Here is a 16565-nt window from a genome sequence, read left to right on the forward strand (position 1 = left end):
TTCTCCCATTCTGAGGGCTGTCTTTTCGTCTTGTTTGTGGTTTCCTTTGCTGTGCAAAAGCTTCTAAGTTTCATTAGGTCCCATTTGTTTATTTTCGTTTTTATTTCCATTTCTCTAGGAGGTGGGTCAGAAAGAATATTGCTGTGATTTATGCCATAGAGTGTTCTGCCTATGTTCAAAGAGTTTGATAGTGTCTGGCCTTACATTTAGGTCTTTAATCCATTTTGAGTTTATTTTTGTGTATGGTGTTAGGGAGTGTTCTAATTTCATTCTTTTACATGTAGCTGTCCAGTTTTCTCAGCACCACTTATTTAAGGGGCTGTTTTTTCTCCATTGTATATTTTTGCTCCTGTATCAAAAATAAGGTGACCATACATGCGTGGGTTTATCTCTGGGCTTTCTATCCTGTTCCATTGATTTATATTTCTGTTTTTGTGCCAATACCATACTGTCTTGATTACTGTAGCTTTATAGTACAGTCTGAAGTCTGGGAGCCTGATTCCTCCAGCTCTGTTTTTCTCTCTCAAGATTGCTTTGGCTATTTGGAATCTTTTGTGTTTCCATACATATTGTGAATTTTTGTTTTAGTTCTGTGAAAAATGCCATTGGTAGTTTGATACGGATTGCACTGAATCTGTAGATTGCTTTGGGTAGTATAGTCATTTTCACAATATTGATTCTTCCAACCCAAGAACATGGTATATCTCTCCATCTGTTTGTATCATCTTTAATTTCTTTCATCAGCATCTTATAGTTTTCTGCATACAGGCCTTTTGTCTCCTCAGATAGGTTTATTCCTAGGAATTTTATTCTTTTTGTTGCTGTGGTAAATGGGAGTGTTTCCGTAATTTCTCTTTCAGATTTTTCATCATTTGTGTATAGGAATGCAAGAGATTTCTGTTCATTAATTTTGTATCCTGCTACTTTACCAAATTCATTGATTAGCTCTAGTAGTCTTCTGGAAGAGTCTTTTGGATTCTCTATGTATAGTATCATGTCATCTGCAAACAGTGACAGCTTTACTTCTTCTGTTCCGACTTGGATTCCATTTATTTCTTTTTTTTCTCTGATTGCCGTGGCTAAAACTTCCATAACTATGTTGAATGATAGTGGTGAGAGTGAACAACCGTGTTCTTCCTGATCTTAAAGGAAATGGTTTCAGTTTTTCACCATTGAGAACGATGTTGGCTGTGGGTTTGTCATATATGGCCTTTAGTCTGTGGAGGTAAGTTCCCTCTATGCCTAGCTTCTGGAGGGTTTTTATCATAAACGTGCATTGAATTTTGTTGAAAGCTTTGTCTGTATCTATTGAGATGATCTAATGGTTTTTCTCCTCCAATTTGTTGATACGGTGTATCACATTGGTTCATTTGCATATACTGAAGAATCCTTGCATTCCTGGGATAAACCCCACTTGATCATGGTGTATGATCCTTTTAATGTGCTGTTGGATTCTGTGTGCTAGTATTTTGTTGAGGATTTTTGCATCTATGTTCATCAGTGATATTGGCCTGTAGTTTTCTTTCTTTGTGACGTCTTTGTCTGGTTTTGGTATCAGGGTGATGGTGGCCTCATAGAATGAGTTTGGGAGTGTTCCTCCCTCTGCTATATTTTGGAAGAGTTTGAGAAGGAATGGTGTTAGTTCTTCTCTAAATGTTTGATAGAATTCACCTGTGAAGCCATCTGGTCCTGGACTTTTGTTTGTTGGAAGATTTTTAATCACAGTCTGAATTTCAGTGCTTGTGATTGGTCTGTTTATACTTTCTATTTCTTCCTGGTTCAGTCTGAGAAGTTTGTGCTTTTCTAAGAATTTGTGCATTTCTTCCAGGATGTCCATTTTATTGGCATATAGTTGCTTGTAGTAATCTCTCATGATCATTTTTATGTCTGCAGTGTCAGTTGTTACTTCTCCTTTTTTCTTTCTTTTTTTAAAAAAAATATTTATTTTGTTAATTTATTACTTTTGGCTGCATCAGGTCTTCGTTGTTGCGCCTAGCCTTTCTCTAGTTGCAGCAAGTGGGGGGCTACTCTTCGTTGCTGTGTGCAGGCTTCTCATCGTGGTGGTGTCTCTTGTGGAGCACGGGCTCTAGGCACACGGGCTTCAGTAGTTGTGGCACACGCACTCAATAGTTGTGGCATGTGGGCTCTAGAGCGCAGGCTCCGTAGTTGTGGCACACGGGCTTAGTTGCTCCGCGGCATGTGGGATCTTCCTGGACCAGGGCTCTAACCCGTGTCCCCTGCCTGCAATGGCAGGCGATTCTTAACCACTGAACCACCAGGGAAGCCCGTGACTTCTCCTTTTTTCATTTCTAATCCTATTGATTGGAGTCTTCTCCCTTTTTCTCTTGATGGCTAAGGGTTTATCAATTTTGTTTATCTTCTCAAAGAACCAGCTTTCAGTTTTATTGATCTTTGTTATTTTGTTTGTTTCTTTCATTTATTTCTGTTCAGATCTTTATGATTTCTTTCCTTCTGCTAACTTTGGTGTTCTTTTGTTCTTCTTTCTCTAATTGCTTTAGGTGTAAGGTTAGGTTGTTTATTTGAGATGTTTCTTGTTTCTTGAGGTAGGAGTATACAACTTCTTATACAACTTGTAAGAGGGATTATAAACTTCCTTCTTAGAAATGCTTTTGCTGCATCCCATAGGTTTTGGAACATCGTGTTTTCATTGTCATTTCTTTCTAGGTATTTTTTATTTCCTCTTTGATTTCTTCAGTGATCTCTTGGTTATTTAGGAGTGTACTGTTTATCTCCATGTGTTTGTATTTTTTACAGATTTTTCCCTGTAATTGATATCTAGTCTCATAGCATTGTGGTCAGAACAGACACTTGATACGATTTCAAATTTCTTAAATTTACCAAGGTTTGATTTGTGACCCAAGATATGATCTAACCTGGAGAATGTTCCATGAGCACTTCGGAAGAAAGGGTATTCTGTTGTTTTTGGATGGAATGTCCTATAAATATCAATTAAGTCCATCTTGTTTAATGTATCATTTAAAGCTTGTGTTTCCTTATTTATTTTCATTTTGGATGATCTGTCCATTGGTGAAAGTGGGGTGTTAAAGTCCCCTACTATGATTGTGTTACTGTCGATATCCCCTTTTATGGCTGTTAGTATTTGCCTTATGTATTGAGGTATTCCTATGTTGGGTGCATAAAATATTTACAATTGTTATATCTTCTTCTTGGATTGCTGCCTTGATCATTATGTAGTGTCCTTCTTTGTCTCCTGTAATAGTCTTTATTTTCAAGTCTATCTTGTCTGATATGAGAATTGCTAATCCAGCTTTCTTTTGATTTCCAATTTGCATGGAATATCTTTTTCCATCCCCTCACTTTCAGTCTGTTTGTGTCCCTAGGTCTGCAGTGGGTCTCTTGTAGACAGCATATATACGCGTCTTGTTTTCGTATCCATTCAGCCAGTCTACGTCTTTTGGTGGGAGCATTTAATCCATTTACATTTAAGGTAGTTATTGATATGTATGTTCCTATTACCATTTTCTTAATTGTTTTGGGTTTGTTATTGTACTTCTTTTCCTTCTCTTGTGTTTCCTGCCTAGAGAAGTTCCTTTAGCCTTTGTTGTAAAGCTGGTTTGGTGGTGCTGATTTCTCTTAGCTTTTGCTTGTCTGTAAAGGTTTTAATTTCTCCATTGAGTCTGAATGAGATCCTTCCTGGGTAGAGTAATCTTGGTTGTAGGTTTTTCCCTTTCATCACTATAAATATGTCCTGCCACTCCCTTGTGGCTTGCAGAGTTTCTGCTGAAAGATTAACTGTTAACCTTATGGGGATTCCCATATATGTTATTTGTTGTTTTTCCCTTGCTGCTTTTAATATTTTTCTTTGCATTTAATATTTGTTAGTTTGATTAATATGTATCTTGGTGTGTTTTCCTTGGATTTATCCTCTATGGGTCTCTCTGTGCTTCCTGGACTTGATTAACTATTTCCTTTCCCATATTAGGGAAGTTTTCAACTATAATCTCTTCAAATATTTCCTCAGTCCCTTTCTTTTTCTCTTCTTCTCTGGGACCCTTATAATTCAAATGTTGGTGCATTTAATGTTGTCCCAGAGGTCTCTGAGACTGTCCTCAATTCTCTTCATTCTTTTGTTTTTATGCTGCTCTGTGGTAGCTATTTCCACTCTTTTATCTTCCAGGTCACTTATCCATTCCTCTGTCTCAGTTATTCTGCTCTTGATTCCTTGTAGAGAATTTTTAATTTCATTTATTGTGTTGTTCATTGTTTGTTTGCTCTTCTGTTCTTCTGGTTCCTCGTTAAATGTTTCTTGTATTTTCTCCATTCTATTTCCAAGATTTTGGATCATCTTTACTATCATTACTCTGAATTCTTTTTCAGGTAGACTGCCTAGTTCCTCTTCATTTGTTAGGTCTGGTGGGTTTTTGTCTTGCTCCTTCATCTGCTGTGTGTTTCTCTGTCTTCTCATTTGGCTTAACTTACTGTGTTTGGGGTCTCCTTTTCGCTGGCTGTAGGTTCGTAGTTCCCATTGTTTTTGGTGTCTGCCCCCAGTGGCTAGGTTTGGTTCAGTGGGTTGTGTAGGCTTCCTGGTGGAGAGGACTGTTGCCTGTGTTCTGGTGGATGAGGCTGAATCTTGTCTTTCTGGTGGGCAGGAACGCATCTTGTGGTGTGTTTTGGGGTGCCTGTGACCTTATTATGATTTTAGGCAGCCCCTCTGCTAACGGGTGGGGTTGTGTTCCTGTCTTGCTTGTTGTTTGGCATAGGGTGTGCAGCACTGTAGTGTGCTGATTGTTGAGTGGAGCTGGGTCTTAGCATTGAGATGGAGATCTCTGGGAGAGCTTTTGCCATTTGATATTACATCGAGTCGGGAGGTTTCTGGTGGACTAATGTCCTGAACTCAGCTCTCCCATCTCAGCGGCACAGGCCTGACACCTGGCCGGAGCACCAAGACCCTTTCAGCCACACGGCTTAGAAGAAAAGGGAGAAAAAAAGAAAGAAAGAAAGAAAAAAATAAAATAAAATAATGTTATTAAAATACAAAATAAAAAATATTAAAAATTTAGAATAAGAAAGAAAGAAGTGAGCAAGCAAACCAAAAAACAAATCCACCAATGATATCAAGCACTAAAAACTATACTAAAAAAAAAAAAAAACAAACCGCAGACAGACAGAACCGTAGGACAAATGGTAAAAGCAAAGCTATACAGACAAAATCACACAAAGAAGGATACACATACACACTCACAAAAAGAGAAAAAGGAAAAAAATATATATCTATATATAAAAAAAGGAAGAGAGCAACCAAATCCATAAACAAATGTACCAATGATAATAAACCCTAAATACTAAACTAAGATAAACATAAAACAGAAACAAATTAGATGCAGAAACTAAACCCCAAGTCTACAGTTGCTCCCATAGTCCACTGCCTCATTTTTAGGATGATGGAACACATCAGGTGTTCCTCATATGCAGGGTGCATCAAGTTGACTGTGGAGATTTAATCCACTGCTCCTGAGGCTGCTGGGGGAGATTTCCCTCTCTCTTCTTTGTTCGCACATCTCCTGGGGTTCAGCTTTGGATTTGGCCCCGCCTCTGCGTGTAGGTCACCTGAGGGCGTGTGTTCTTCACTCAGACAGGACGGGGTTAAAGGAGCAGCTGATTCGGGGGCTCTGGCTCACTCAGGCCGGGGGAGGGAGGGGCACGGATGCGGGGCGACCCTGCGGCGGCAGAGGCCGGCGTGACGTTGCAGCAGCCTGAGACGTGCCGAGCATTCTCCCGGGGAAGCTGTCCCTGGATCCCGGGACCCTGGCGGTGGCGGGCTGCACAGGCTCCCGGGAGGGGCGGTGTGGAGAGTGACCTGTGCTCGCACACAGGCTTCTTGGTGGCGGCAGCAGCAGCCTTAGAGTCTCGTGCCCGTCTCTGGGGTCCGTGCTGATAGCCGTGGCTCACACCCGTCTCTGTAGCTCGTTTAGGCGGTGCTCTGAATCCCCTCTCCTCGCACACCAGGAAACAATGGTCTCTTGCCTCTTAGGCAGGTCCAGACTTTTGCTCGGACTCCCTCCCGGCCAGCCGTGGTGCTCTAGTCCCTTCAGGCTGTGTTCACACCGCCAACCCCAGTCCTGTCCCTGGGATCCGACCGAAGCCCGAGCCTCAGCTCCCAGCCCCCGCCCGCCCTGGCGGCTGAGCAGACGAGCCTCTCGGGCTGGTGAGTGCCGGGCGGCACCGATCCTCTGAGCGGGAATCTCTCCGCTTTGCCCTTTGCACCCCTGTGGCTGCGCTCTCCTCTGTTGCTCCGAAGTTTCCCCCCCTGCCACCCCGTGTCCGCCGGCGAAGGGGCTCCGAGTGTGTGGAAACTTTTCCTCCTTTACAGCTCCCTCCCAGAGGTGCAGGTCCCATCCCTATTCCTTCGTCTCTGTTTTTTCTCTTTTCTTTCGCCCTACCCAGGTACATGCGGAGTTTCTTGCCTTATGGGACATCTGAGGTCTCCTGCCAGCGTTCAGTAGGTGTTTTGTAGGAGCTGTTCCACATGTAGATGTATTTCTGATGTATCTGTGGGGAGGAAGGTGATCTCCACGTCTTACCCCTCCGTCATCTTGAAGGTACTCCCAAGTGTTCATTTCCTAATGAAGGCTCCCATGGCATGGAAAACTGAAATAAATTTGCTTTCTCCTATTCATCTGTCTTTGTCAGTTTAATTTTCCGGCCCAGCCAGGGACCTTAAAATCGTCAAGGATAAGCTATTCCTCCTGGTCTCTTCATTGTCAGTAATGTTACTTAAAATGTTAGTGAAATGCCAAAGTAGGTCCGCACCTTTCATTCTTAGACACATGTGCACACGTGCAGCATGGTGTCAGCATGAAGAGCTCGAACATTCTGGAGGGAAGTTGGCGTGGTTCAGGTCTCAGCCCAACCCACCCACATGAAATTACCTGGGCCACTTACACCATCCTCCCTCACTTCCTTCATTTCCTCATGTAAAACGGAGATTATTCTGGGGGGTCACACCACACTCGTGGGCTTTTCTTAATTCAGAGGCCAGCTCAGGGGAGGGAGGGGGAACAATTTAAACAGCAAGGGGTGATGCCCCAGGCCTCTGCCCTGCTGGAGGACAAGATGGCAGGTGGGAATCTATGGTCTCGCCTCACTGTGCTGAGTGGGATTCTAGTAATTTTTTTTTAAATTTTATTTATTTATTTTTTAATTTTGGGCTGTGTTGGGTCTTCGTTTCTGCGCGAGGGCCTTCTCTAGTTGCGGCGAGCGGGGGCCACTCTTCATCGCGGTGCGCGGGCCTCTCACCGTCGCGGCCTCTCTTGTTGCGGAGCACAGGCTCCAGACGCGCAGGCTCAGTAGTTGTGGCGCACGGGCTTAGCTGCTCCGCGGCACGTGGGATCTTCCCAGACCAGGGCTCGAACCCGTGTCCCCTGCATTGGCAGGTGGACTCTCAACCACTCCGCCACCAGGCAAGCCCTCTAGTAATTTTAAAAGAAACTTTTTGTGTGTATCACGTCCCCTAAACATGCCGGTTTCTTTAGCTGGGGCTCAATCGATCTGTTTCAGAGCATGGAGAGAAGTTAGTCTGCCTTCCAGATAGCACTTAGGGATTTTTAAGAGTGATTTTAACATCATAGCAGTCCATTCTTATCCGACTTAGAAACTATCCCCGCCCCCTAGGCCGCACACATGCACAAACACACCACCACTCCATCTCCTATTAAAAGGAAGCCAGTCCAGTCAGAAGCCTCCCCACCTGCCCGCCCATGTGGAATGTGAATGATCTGTCCATGTGTCTGTTCATCAGCCTTGAGATGTGTCCCCCCAGGAAAGAAAGGAGTGGCGATATCTCAGAAAACAGAAAGAGACCCTGGAGCAACTTGAGCCCTGAAACCCACTCTCTCAATATCTTTCATGAGACAACAGTCTTGAAAGCCAAGCTGTGTGGGGGAGGAGAAGGTAATTTTCAGAATTCCTTGGGTTTCATTAGCATGGCAAGGGCTCCACCTAAGAGACTTGATCTTGGAGATTATCTAACTATATGTCAGAGGCAGAGGAAATCTAGAATATGACCTAGAGGAGAAATCCACTTCCTCTAGTTTGGACAGAGGAAGGGCTTTGTTTCTCCGTGTGTTTCCAGACCTTTCCATGGGGCATGCAGGAAGGTGTTGAGAAGTTCCTGTATGCTCCATGGGTAGACAGGGAAGCTAATGGTACTGCTTGGCAAACTAGCAAGGGAGTTGTGCCAGTGAGAGCAAAGTGCCCTTGTAGACAAGGGATGCAAAGCACAGGGACTGGGGGTCTAGGGGAGTCACCGGGTAAGCAGATAGGTTAGGGGTCCCCAGAGAAAGAGAACCAGGAACGGCTTTCTTGACATAAAGAACTCATTTTGGCCTAAGCCATCCTGTGATCTCAGCCTGGCCGCGAGGCTTGCCCTTGAACAGGACAGAGAAAAGTCAGTCAAATAAGACTGCAGTGATAAAACAGAGTCCTTGTGCCTCCTCAAGGGATATACATGACAATGTATCTTTGAGTTCTGCGGGAACAAAGGCCCCCAGGACAGAATGGTGATGTTGATCTTCCTGACTTCAGCCAACTAAAGCCTGGACCCTGTGGACCTCTGCCCCAACTCTAGGCTGAATTCTCCTCTGCTCAAGCCCCCTCATGAATATGCATGTACTTTTAGCTTAAAACTTCCCCAATTTTGCTGTTCTGGGAGACTCTGCTTTAGGAAGGATCCTCAGTGTTCTCCTTACTTGCTGCAAGTAATAATAAATCCTTCCTTCTCCCAGTCCTTGGCTTGGCTGTGCCTACTGGCTTGACACCCACCAAGAGGCAAACCCGCGGCTCAAGCTCAGAGAGCTCACCTGCCATGGACTTGGGTAGCAGATGCCGGTAGAACAGGCAAGGAACAGCGTGGATGCAGAGGACAGCAAGGGTCCTGTCTTAGTCTACTCAGGCTGCCATATGAAATACCACATACTGAGGGGCTTTTCTAACGTAAATCTGTCACATTTCTGGAGGCTGAGGAGTCCAAGATCAAGGTGCCGGCAAGGTACGTTTCACTTCAAGGTCTCTTCCCTTGGCTTGCAGGCGGCCGCTCTCTTGTTGTGTGCTCACACGACCTCTTCCTTGTGCCCTGGGAGACACAGAGCGCCAGCCCTCTGCCATCTCTTCTTATAAGGACACTAGTCCTGCCGGATCAGGGCCCCACCCTCGTGACCTCACTTAGCCTTAATTATTTCTATAGATGCTCCATCTCCAAATACAGCCACAGGGAGTTAAGGCTTCACAAAGTGAGTTTGTGGGGTTACAAACATTCGGTCAGTAACGGGTCCATTGCTCTCTGAGGACCTGAGAGCAGATCTGAGACCCTGTTTTACTCATCCCTGAGCCCCTCCCATGTGTATACGGGACTACATGTTAATAAACTTGTTTGTCTTGGTCTTGTTAGTCTGTTTTTTTGTTACAGAGCCCTGAGAACCTAAGATGGATAGAGGGAAAATGTCTCGCTGTGTGACACGTGGTTAACACTCAAGAAAAAAGAAAAATTCTAAGCTATCCTTTTTAGAAACACTTGGATGGGATCCTGGGTCCAGCGGTTTTCTGTTCAAGCTCTCCTCTTTTCTGTTCAGAGGATGCTCACTGTTGACCAATCCAAGACCACTTCGTGTGGGGCAGGGCTGGGAGGTAGAGGAATCTGGCTCAACTGCTAACTGAGAATTAGGGTTGAAACTCCCCAATCTGAAACAAATTCTGCAAAGGCATATATATCACCAATTAGAATCAATTTCCCCATCTAGAAATGCTGATGTCTACACACCCCAGTTTAATCCACGCACAAATCTTTCTTATCCATCGTAGAGACGTAGGCTTAGCCTTGCTAATGAAATGTCACGGGCTACCGAAAACCCAGAAAAATATCCTGGATTATTTTGATTTAATAAACGTTTCAACTGAGAGAGCAAGACTTGGAATTATAATTATGTCAGCATATGATAATTAACTCTGGCCTAACCAGCCTCCAGGTATATTTTTAAACAAAAACAAACACAAAAATTCTGTACGTGAGCTCAATAGCTTTTAATGGTAAGCACATATTTGGCAACACATAACCGTTAAGTGGATCATCATCGCTAACTCCTTCAGCATCCGTGTAATAACAACAGTCACGAGGAACCGCAGCGGATTTAACACACAGTGTGGGTTTATTTCTTTATAAATAGGCAGCAGTGAAAAGATTTATAATGTCCCTCTTGCTGACATCAGTGGGCAAAGTAAGGCAGGCGGCCCCATCGGCTCTGATGAAAAGATCTTACACGTCGGACGCAGTTAACATGGGTAACCCTTGTAATATCTTTCCTCTGATGTCAGTTACAGCTGTTGCCCCATTTCAGGCATGTCAGCAAAGTTCAGCTATTTGAACAAAGGAAGGATGCTCTGAAAGTCATACACAGGACATTTTTCCTATGTCTTTCACGCTGGCGTTGTCTCACCCAAAAGATTTAAAGAAATTCTTAATTTTTCTTTCCCCAGCTGCAAGTTAGACCCCCAAACGTCTTTCTCTTCCCTTTTAAGCCTTGATAAGAACAACCCAGCCTTTTTGAAGATCCTAGAGGCAAGGCAAGTCTCCCCACCCCCGACCCCTTTGTCAAGGTCCTGATGTGCGAAGATCTGAGAGAAAGACCCCTGCTTGAAGTCACGTTTCCGGCTGCAGCCTGGCAGGTAACAGCAGCAGCCCTGAAGCGGATGTGAAAACCTTCTTAGAGAAGCAAGAGAAAGGGGAAGGAGTTCAGTGACTTGCCCCCCTACGCACACCCCAGACAACCACCTCAGACAGTCTCTTGGGGTCCCAGCATCAGAACTCTGCCTGAGGCAGCCGATGGACTTGAAAGAAACCCTCCATTTTGGGGGCAACGTGCCAATATCATCACTATGCTCCACGTGGAGAAAACATCTGCCTGGAGGAGCCCGCCTCTCCCAGACCGGCAGCCCGACGGTGGGGAGACGGGCCGTGGATTCTCAGGGAAGTTTCTGACAGCCTGCTCTCCAGAGAAGTGGGGGGGCATCGTGTCCACGGGGGACAGAGGAGGCTGGAGCAACTTCCAAAGTGTTTCAGCCCTTGGGGTGGCTCGTTCGGCTCAGGGACAGCCGATTCCAAAAGGTCTCTGTTTAGCTAGACATTCGTGCGTCATTGTCAAGTAGTGATGAAAGTACGAATACAATGAACTCTGTAACGGAGAACCATCTGCTGATAGACTCATTTTAATCACGTCACAGATCATTTCCTTTGCTTTTAAAGCACATGCCCACACTCTCACACAAACCCACAGTGAATCCTTTTTCTTATTTGCCATCACGTTCTTACTTCCTTGACCCAGCACCCGCCTGTGCCTGCTGTCAGAGACCCTCTCCAGTGGGGCGAGGTGGCCGCACATCCCCTTCCTCTTGTTCTGCACCTGATCTACCTCATGCTCAGACCGTAGGCCACTTGATATGGTTGGAGACCAGGTCCATGGCCTGCAACTTTTATACCGACAAGTGCTGACGTGGGAGGACTCCTGAGGGAATAGGATTTTCAAACACTCTGCAACAATTGGTTGTTTCACAGATAGTTCTTTCAATGAGCCTTGTTTCATCTGAGCAAGCATTTGCTGACTCACCCAGGGAGCACACAGCTTCCAGGAAGTTGGACTGGCAATCGACGCTGGCTAAAAAAAAACCCAGGCAATTGTTTTTCCATTATTCCATTACCAGCTGGCAGAGAGGAAAAATCACCAAAATAGGCCTCCGACGTGAAGTCATGGAGACCACAGCAAGACAGGCTGGTGCTGGGACCGTCTGGTCTGTCCATCTCAAATGATTCCAAATGTTGCCTGGTCCGAGCTCACAAATACCAGCTACAAAAGTTTAACTCCTGCTACTTGCATTATCATTGAAGGCTTGCTCCATGCCAGAACCCAAACAAACTTAGGGGTAAAGAAATCAGCTCTAGGACAGAATTTGATTATTGAAGTTACAATGGTAAATTCTACTTAGAATTTCAAAACCCTAGTCTTTCCCGAAGTCTGATTTTAATAAGAGAATCCAGCACATGGTGACCAATTCCTGACAGAACTATAGGGACAGCTATTATGATTCAAACCTTTACTTCCATATTTATTATAACATTATTATATTTCTGTTACAACCTCATTATAACAGAAAAGAAATGCCGGATACCTGAAATTCACTCATCAGCATTGAAGAACAAAAAACAACAACTAAAATCATAGAGAAGAAACCAAACCTTTAATTTGCAGCCTTGTCCTGAGCTGGCTGCCCAGAGGGAAGGCTGGCTCAAGCCAGACATCGTATATTCCTCCCCACTGCTTACTTCAGGCACCTTAGTTAAGACTGTCCTAAGAAATACATTAGTCAGTGGCATTTAATCTCAGGTGGGCTTTGATTTATTCTTTTGATTTAAACACCTGACATCAGGTTTGCAAAGAGCGGGGACGCCCTTCGTGGACATTGTTGCAAGCTGGCTCCATCGAGGCATTCTGAGATATTTAGATGTTAGCTCACATAAATCCACTTTTTAGAAAGTGTCACAGAACTGTCTAGAAGTGGTGGGCCCTGAATTTAAATTATTGGTTAGGGAAAGCTTTGGAAACTCTCTGAAGATATTAAAGAAAAACAAGAAAAAGGTGTGGCAGGACGGCTACCTAAGAAAGACTGCCCTAAACTAATATCAGATTCGATGACAAAACAAAATCCGGAAGAGGCCGAGTAATTTCACAAAAGCCGAATTAAGCTTAAGGGCAAGCCTAACCATGCTGTTGAAATTGTTTCTAAGAGTGAGAAGAGCTTGAGAGACAACACGTTTGCAAAGCATCCTGTTTGTACGACTGATTTTTGCTGTAGCAACGTCTACAAATTCAACAGTCTTTTGGGTGCACCTTCTCAGTGCCAGGCTGAGGGGTTATGAGAATGAACAACTGCTGGCTCTGTGCTCAGGGTTTATCAGGACACTCTGCTTCCACGTCTCTGTACCTATGACAGGACACACTCAGGCTATTTGCTTTGGGCCAGGTACCCTTCTAAGCACTCCACTCACACTGGCTCATTCCATTCCTATAACAAACCTATCTCCATTTGATAGATAAGCAAACTGAGGCAAGGTTAAGTAACTGGCCACACCAGTCAGTTTATCATCCCACACCTCCAAAGTCACCCTTTTTGCCTTCTCTGTTAAAATGGATCCAGGCCCTTGCAATGTCTCCCCTCCACCTGCTGGCACACTGCCATGCTCTGCCAGTAGAGGGAGCAGGAGAGACACTGCAGGAGGAGAAGGGCATGGCTTCCCACACCAGGGACAGTGGCTCAAAGTCCCTGCAAACGTGCACCCCCCCATCCACCCACCCAGTTCCTACAGGTCAAGCTACCGGCGGCACTGGGTGGCCAGCTGCCTACCCCGGCGCCTCCCTCAGGTGGTGCTGTAGCAGAGTGCCTCCAAGAAGACAGCTCCCCCTGCATCCTAGAGTGGATTTCCAGCAGGTTCCATCCACATGGCACCCCAGAAACTCCTCTGCACCTGCTGAACCACAACTACTGCATTTCCAACAATACCTAGATCTTAGCCCAGGAGCCTGGGGAGTATTTGTCCTCAGGGCAGCACTGCTCCTTTATCTGCTGTTCCCACCTGTATTCTTTTGAGTTCTCTTTACTGCTCAGTAGCCAATCCCACATCACTCCAATCCTCTGTTAGGGTTTATAACCATGTACATTAAACTTCCCTGTTCACGTCGCTGTGAGGTTCCTCTCTCCTGATGGGGTCCAGACTGATACCCTTGCCTACAGCCACAGACCAGGGAGCAGTGCAGCCAAGACGTGAATCCAGAGTCTCCACTCACGGTGGCATGGTCAGATCATCTTGCTGGGCAACGCCGCACAGGTTCTGATGCCACGTGCACCCAGAGTGAAGTGCCCATCCATACTGAGGGCAGGGCGGCGGAGACGTGACAGGAGAGAACTCAGAGGCTGAGCTTTCCAATAGTTTTCCAGCAGATACGCAGAGGAAAGGCATTCCAGGAAGAGGGGATGGCGTATGCAGCCGTGGGAGGAGGGAAAGGGACAGAAGTGTCTCCAGGGCTCCTGCCTAATCCCCTCAACTGCCTTCTCATTCCCGGGGAGATTCCTAGTGAGATGTGGGGACTTCAGGATCCTAACCTTGCTCTCAGCAACATCCTGACACCTCTCATGCCAGCTCCCTGGGAAAAACCTTCTCCCCAGGCATCGGGAAGAACAAGGGCCCTGACCTGGGGGCTGTGATGGTCAGAAGGTGGTGGCACAGGCGCAGGTCAGAGGTCCCCACTGGACCTTGGTGACATTTCTGAGCACCATCTGTACTGGCTGCTTGGTTCGTAACACAGAACACGGAATAGAGCAATACTTTAATTTTTGTAATAATTGCATTTATTTCCTTTTTTTTTTTTTTTTTTTTTTTTTGCGGTACACGGGGCTCTCACTGCTATGGGCCCCTCCTGCCGCGGAGCACAGGCTCTGGACGCGCAGGCCCAGCGGCCGTGGCTCACGGGCCCAGCCGCTCCGCGGCACGTGGGACCCTCCCGGCCCGGGGCACGAACCCGCGTCCCCTGCATCGGCAGGCGGACTCCCAACCACTGCGCCACCAGGGAAGCCCTATTTCCATTTTTGACAAAACTATTGCTCTTCACTCCCCAAACGCACATTTATAAATATTGGACATTGTAATTGTCTGGAGGAACAAACGTTAGAGTTGGAGCCATCAGGCCATTTTCAGCAACACAGCTCCTTTTGGGGGCTGGAGGGTTTACAGAAAACACTGAAGTTGCCTACAAATTTTTTCAGCCAATTCTGCCCTCGTGGCTTCCATGGAAATAGGCTCTTTTGCTAAACGAAGTCAGGTCCTGGGAGTAGGCTGGGAGTAGTGAGGGCTGCTCTGATCACCCCAGGTCACCAAGAAACAGGTCACTTGCCCCCAGCCTCTGGCAGAGCGCCCGCCTAGTTCCAAAGTCTGCCTTCAGTATTACATGGCACACACACCCAGAGAGGTTTCAAACACACCGTGTGATATCCCCAAATTTGGAGTTTGCAGAACTGGCAGAAGTTGAGATTGGTATTTTGAAAGTGATGTATTTTAGGTCCTAGAAATTTCCATGAAAAAACAAACCCAGCTCCCAGGGATCTAAGCCCACTTGAGCAGAGAAGACCTTTCTGCCTGAGTGGAAATGGTAGGGGGAAAAACCAGAAGCAAAAGATAAAATTCAGAAGTAAAAAAAAATGAAGGGACTGTATCGAGTGGGTTCAGTTGAGCTGATTATCCCACTGCAGTCTGATGATCCATTTCCTCAAGGGTTATTATTTCTGCTTGGTTTGGGTCAGCGATTCAGGAAGCTATGCTTTCCTTTATGAAAAAAAAAAAATCAAAAGTCAAATAAGTGTTTCACGTCATGAAGATAATGCTAAGTTTAATGGCTTATCCAGCGTTTGAAGTCATCCCAGGTCCAGGTAGAGGGTCAGCAGGGCAGCCTGTGGTTAGACTGCGTTCCTTTGAAGGAGCTGGTCCAGTAATTGCTAGGGAATTAGAGACAAAGAAGTCAAGTTCAGAGTCAGCATCTGGGCACCACACACACGTCACACCTGCTGGCGGCCGGGCCATTACCTTTTTGAAGACTTCGGCCCGGAGTCTGTTACTCTGTAAGATCACCCTTTTCTTTTGTTCTTCTTTTTTCTTTCTAACTTCCGGCAAGTTATTATAGATTCTGAAACAGATTCAGAAAACATTCTGAATGGTAGCGAGACAGCGTGTGTATGTGCTGTGGATCTGTGTCCTCTCTTGTCAGCAGGCTCTTCCATTTCAAAGGGACGATCAGCTGCATATGGGCCACCTCGCATCTGTGAGACCCCAAGACCCGGGGCTCCCCTGACCATCTCCAGATGGGACTGCCCAGGCAGGGGCCACACAGTTGACGGAGCCCCACCCAGGGCGAAGCTGGACAGGCCGGTTGTTTAATCGGAAGTCACTTTTCTTGTGCCTCCATCTTCTACGATAATTAACCACTTGCTTGTAAAGTGAGAGATTCTAGACCTACCGCTTTGCCACTCTGAGTGTAAACTTACCTGTAACCAAATCCCTTTTGCCACTCAATTTTTGTCTCCCTATGACTTAGAAAAGGAGCAGCGAACCAATAGAAGTAGCAGGAATCGTACTGGAAAGACACACACATAAAATATGTGTTTGCCTCTTTACCTACTGAATTCCTAATTAAGCTGTTTCCAAATACCTCTCAGGCATATGTATTGATATTAGGTTCTTGTCCTGGTGTAAAATTAGGAGCTTCCAAGATACAAGCAGGGCCTGAGGGACCCTTCTTCTGGGCCCTTTCTTCTTACTTCCCTACAGAAATTGTTTATGTACTGATGCCAAACAAGATTTCTGCTGGAATCCACAGACACAGAGGAGAGACACTGTAGCCTGAGCTTTTGGGGTGCTGTACACGTGGCGCTTGGCTTAACAGCTCTTGTTTTATTTTCTCTCATGTTGGAAAGCCAGACAAAATTTGTTTAAC

The 16565-nt window shown here is 45.6% G+C and overlaps 1 protein-coding gene across 4 annotated transcripts in view; it reads right to left on the minus strand.

Annotated features, from left to right (window-relative positions):
• LOC102991696 (disintegrin and metalloproteinase domain-containing protein 12) overlaps positions 1–16565 on the minus strand; it is a 698539-nt gene that overhangs the window by 430764 nt on the left and 251210 nt on the right. For 3 of the 4 annotated variants that reach the window (XM_024121217.2, XM_024121215.2, XM_024121216.1), the window contains 2 exons: positions 15659–15758; positions 15432–15570 (listed from right to left, as the gene is read on the minus strand). The exons of the other annotated variant lie outside the window; for it this stretch is intronic. In XM_024121217.2, coding sequence (XP_023976985.1) covers positions 15532–15570; positions 15659–15758 — 139 coding nt within the window. In that variant the 3' untranslated portion in view covers positions 15432–15531. Of the gene's footprint in view, positions 1–15431; positions 15571–15658; positions 15759–16565 lie in introns of those variants that run through there. 4 annotated transcript variants of the gene reach the window in all.

The sequence above is a fragment of the Physeter macrocephalus genome, chromosome 20 (assembly GCF_002837175.3).
Source record: "Physeter macrocephalus isolate SW-GA chromosome 20, ASM283717v5, whole genome shotgun sequence".
In the NCBI taxonomy this organism is placed as follows: domain Eukaryota; kingdom Metazoa; phylum Chordata; class Mammalia; order Artiodactyla; family Physeteridae; genus Physeter; species Physeter macrocephalus.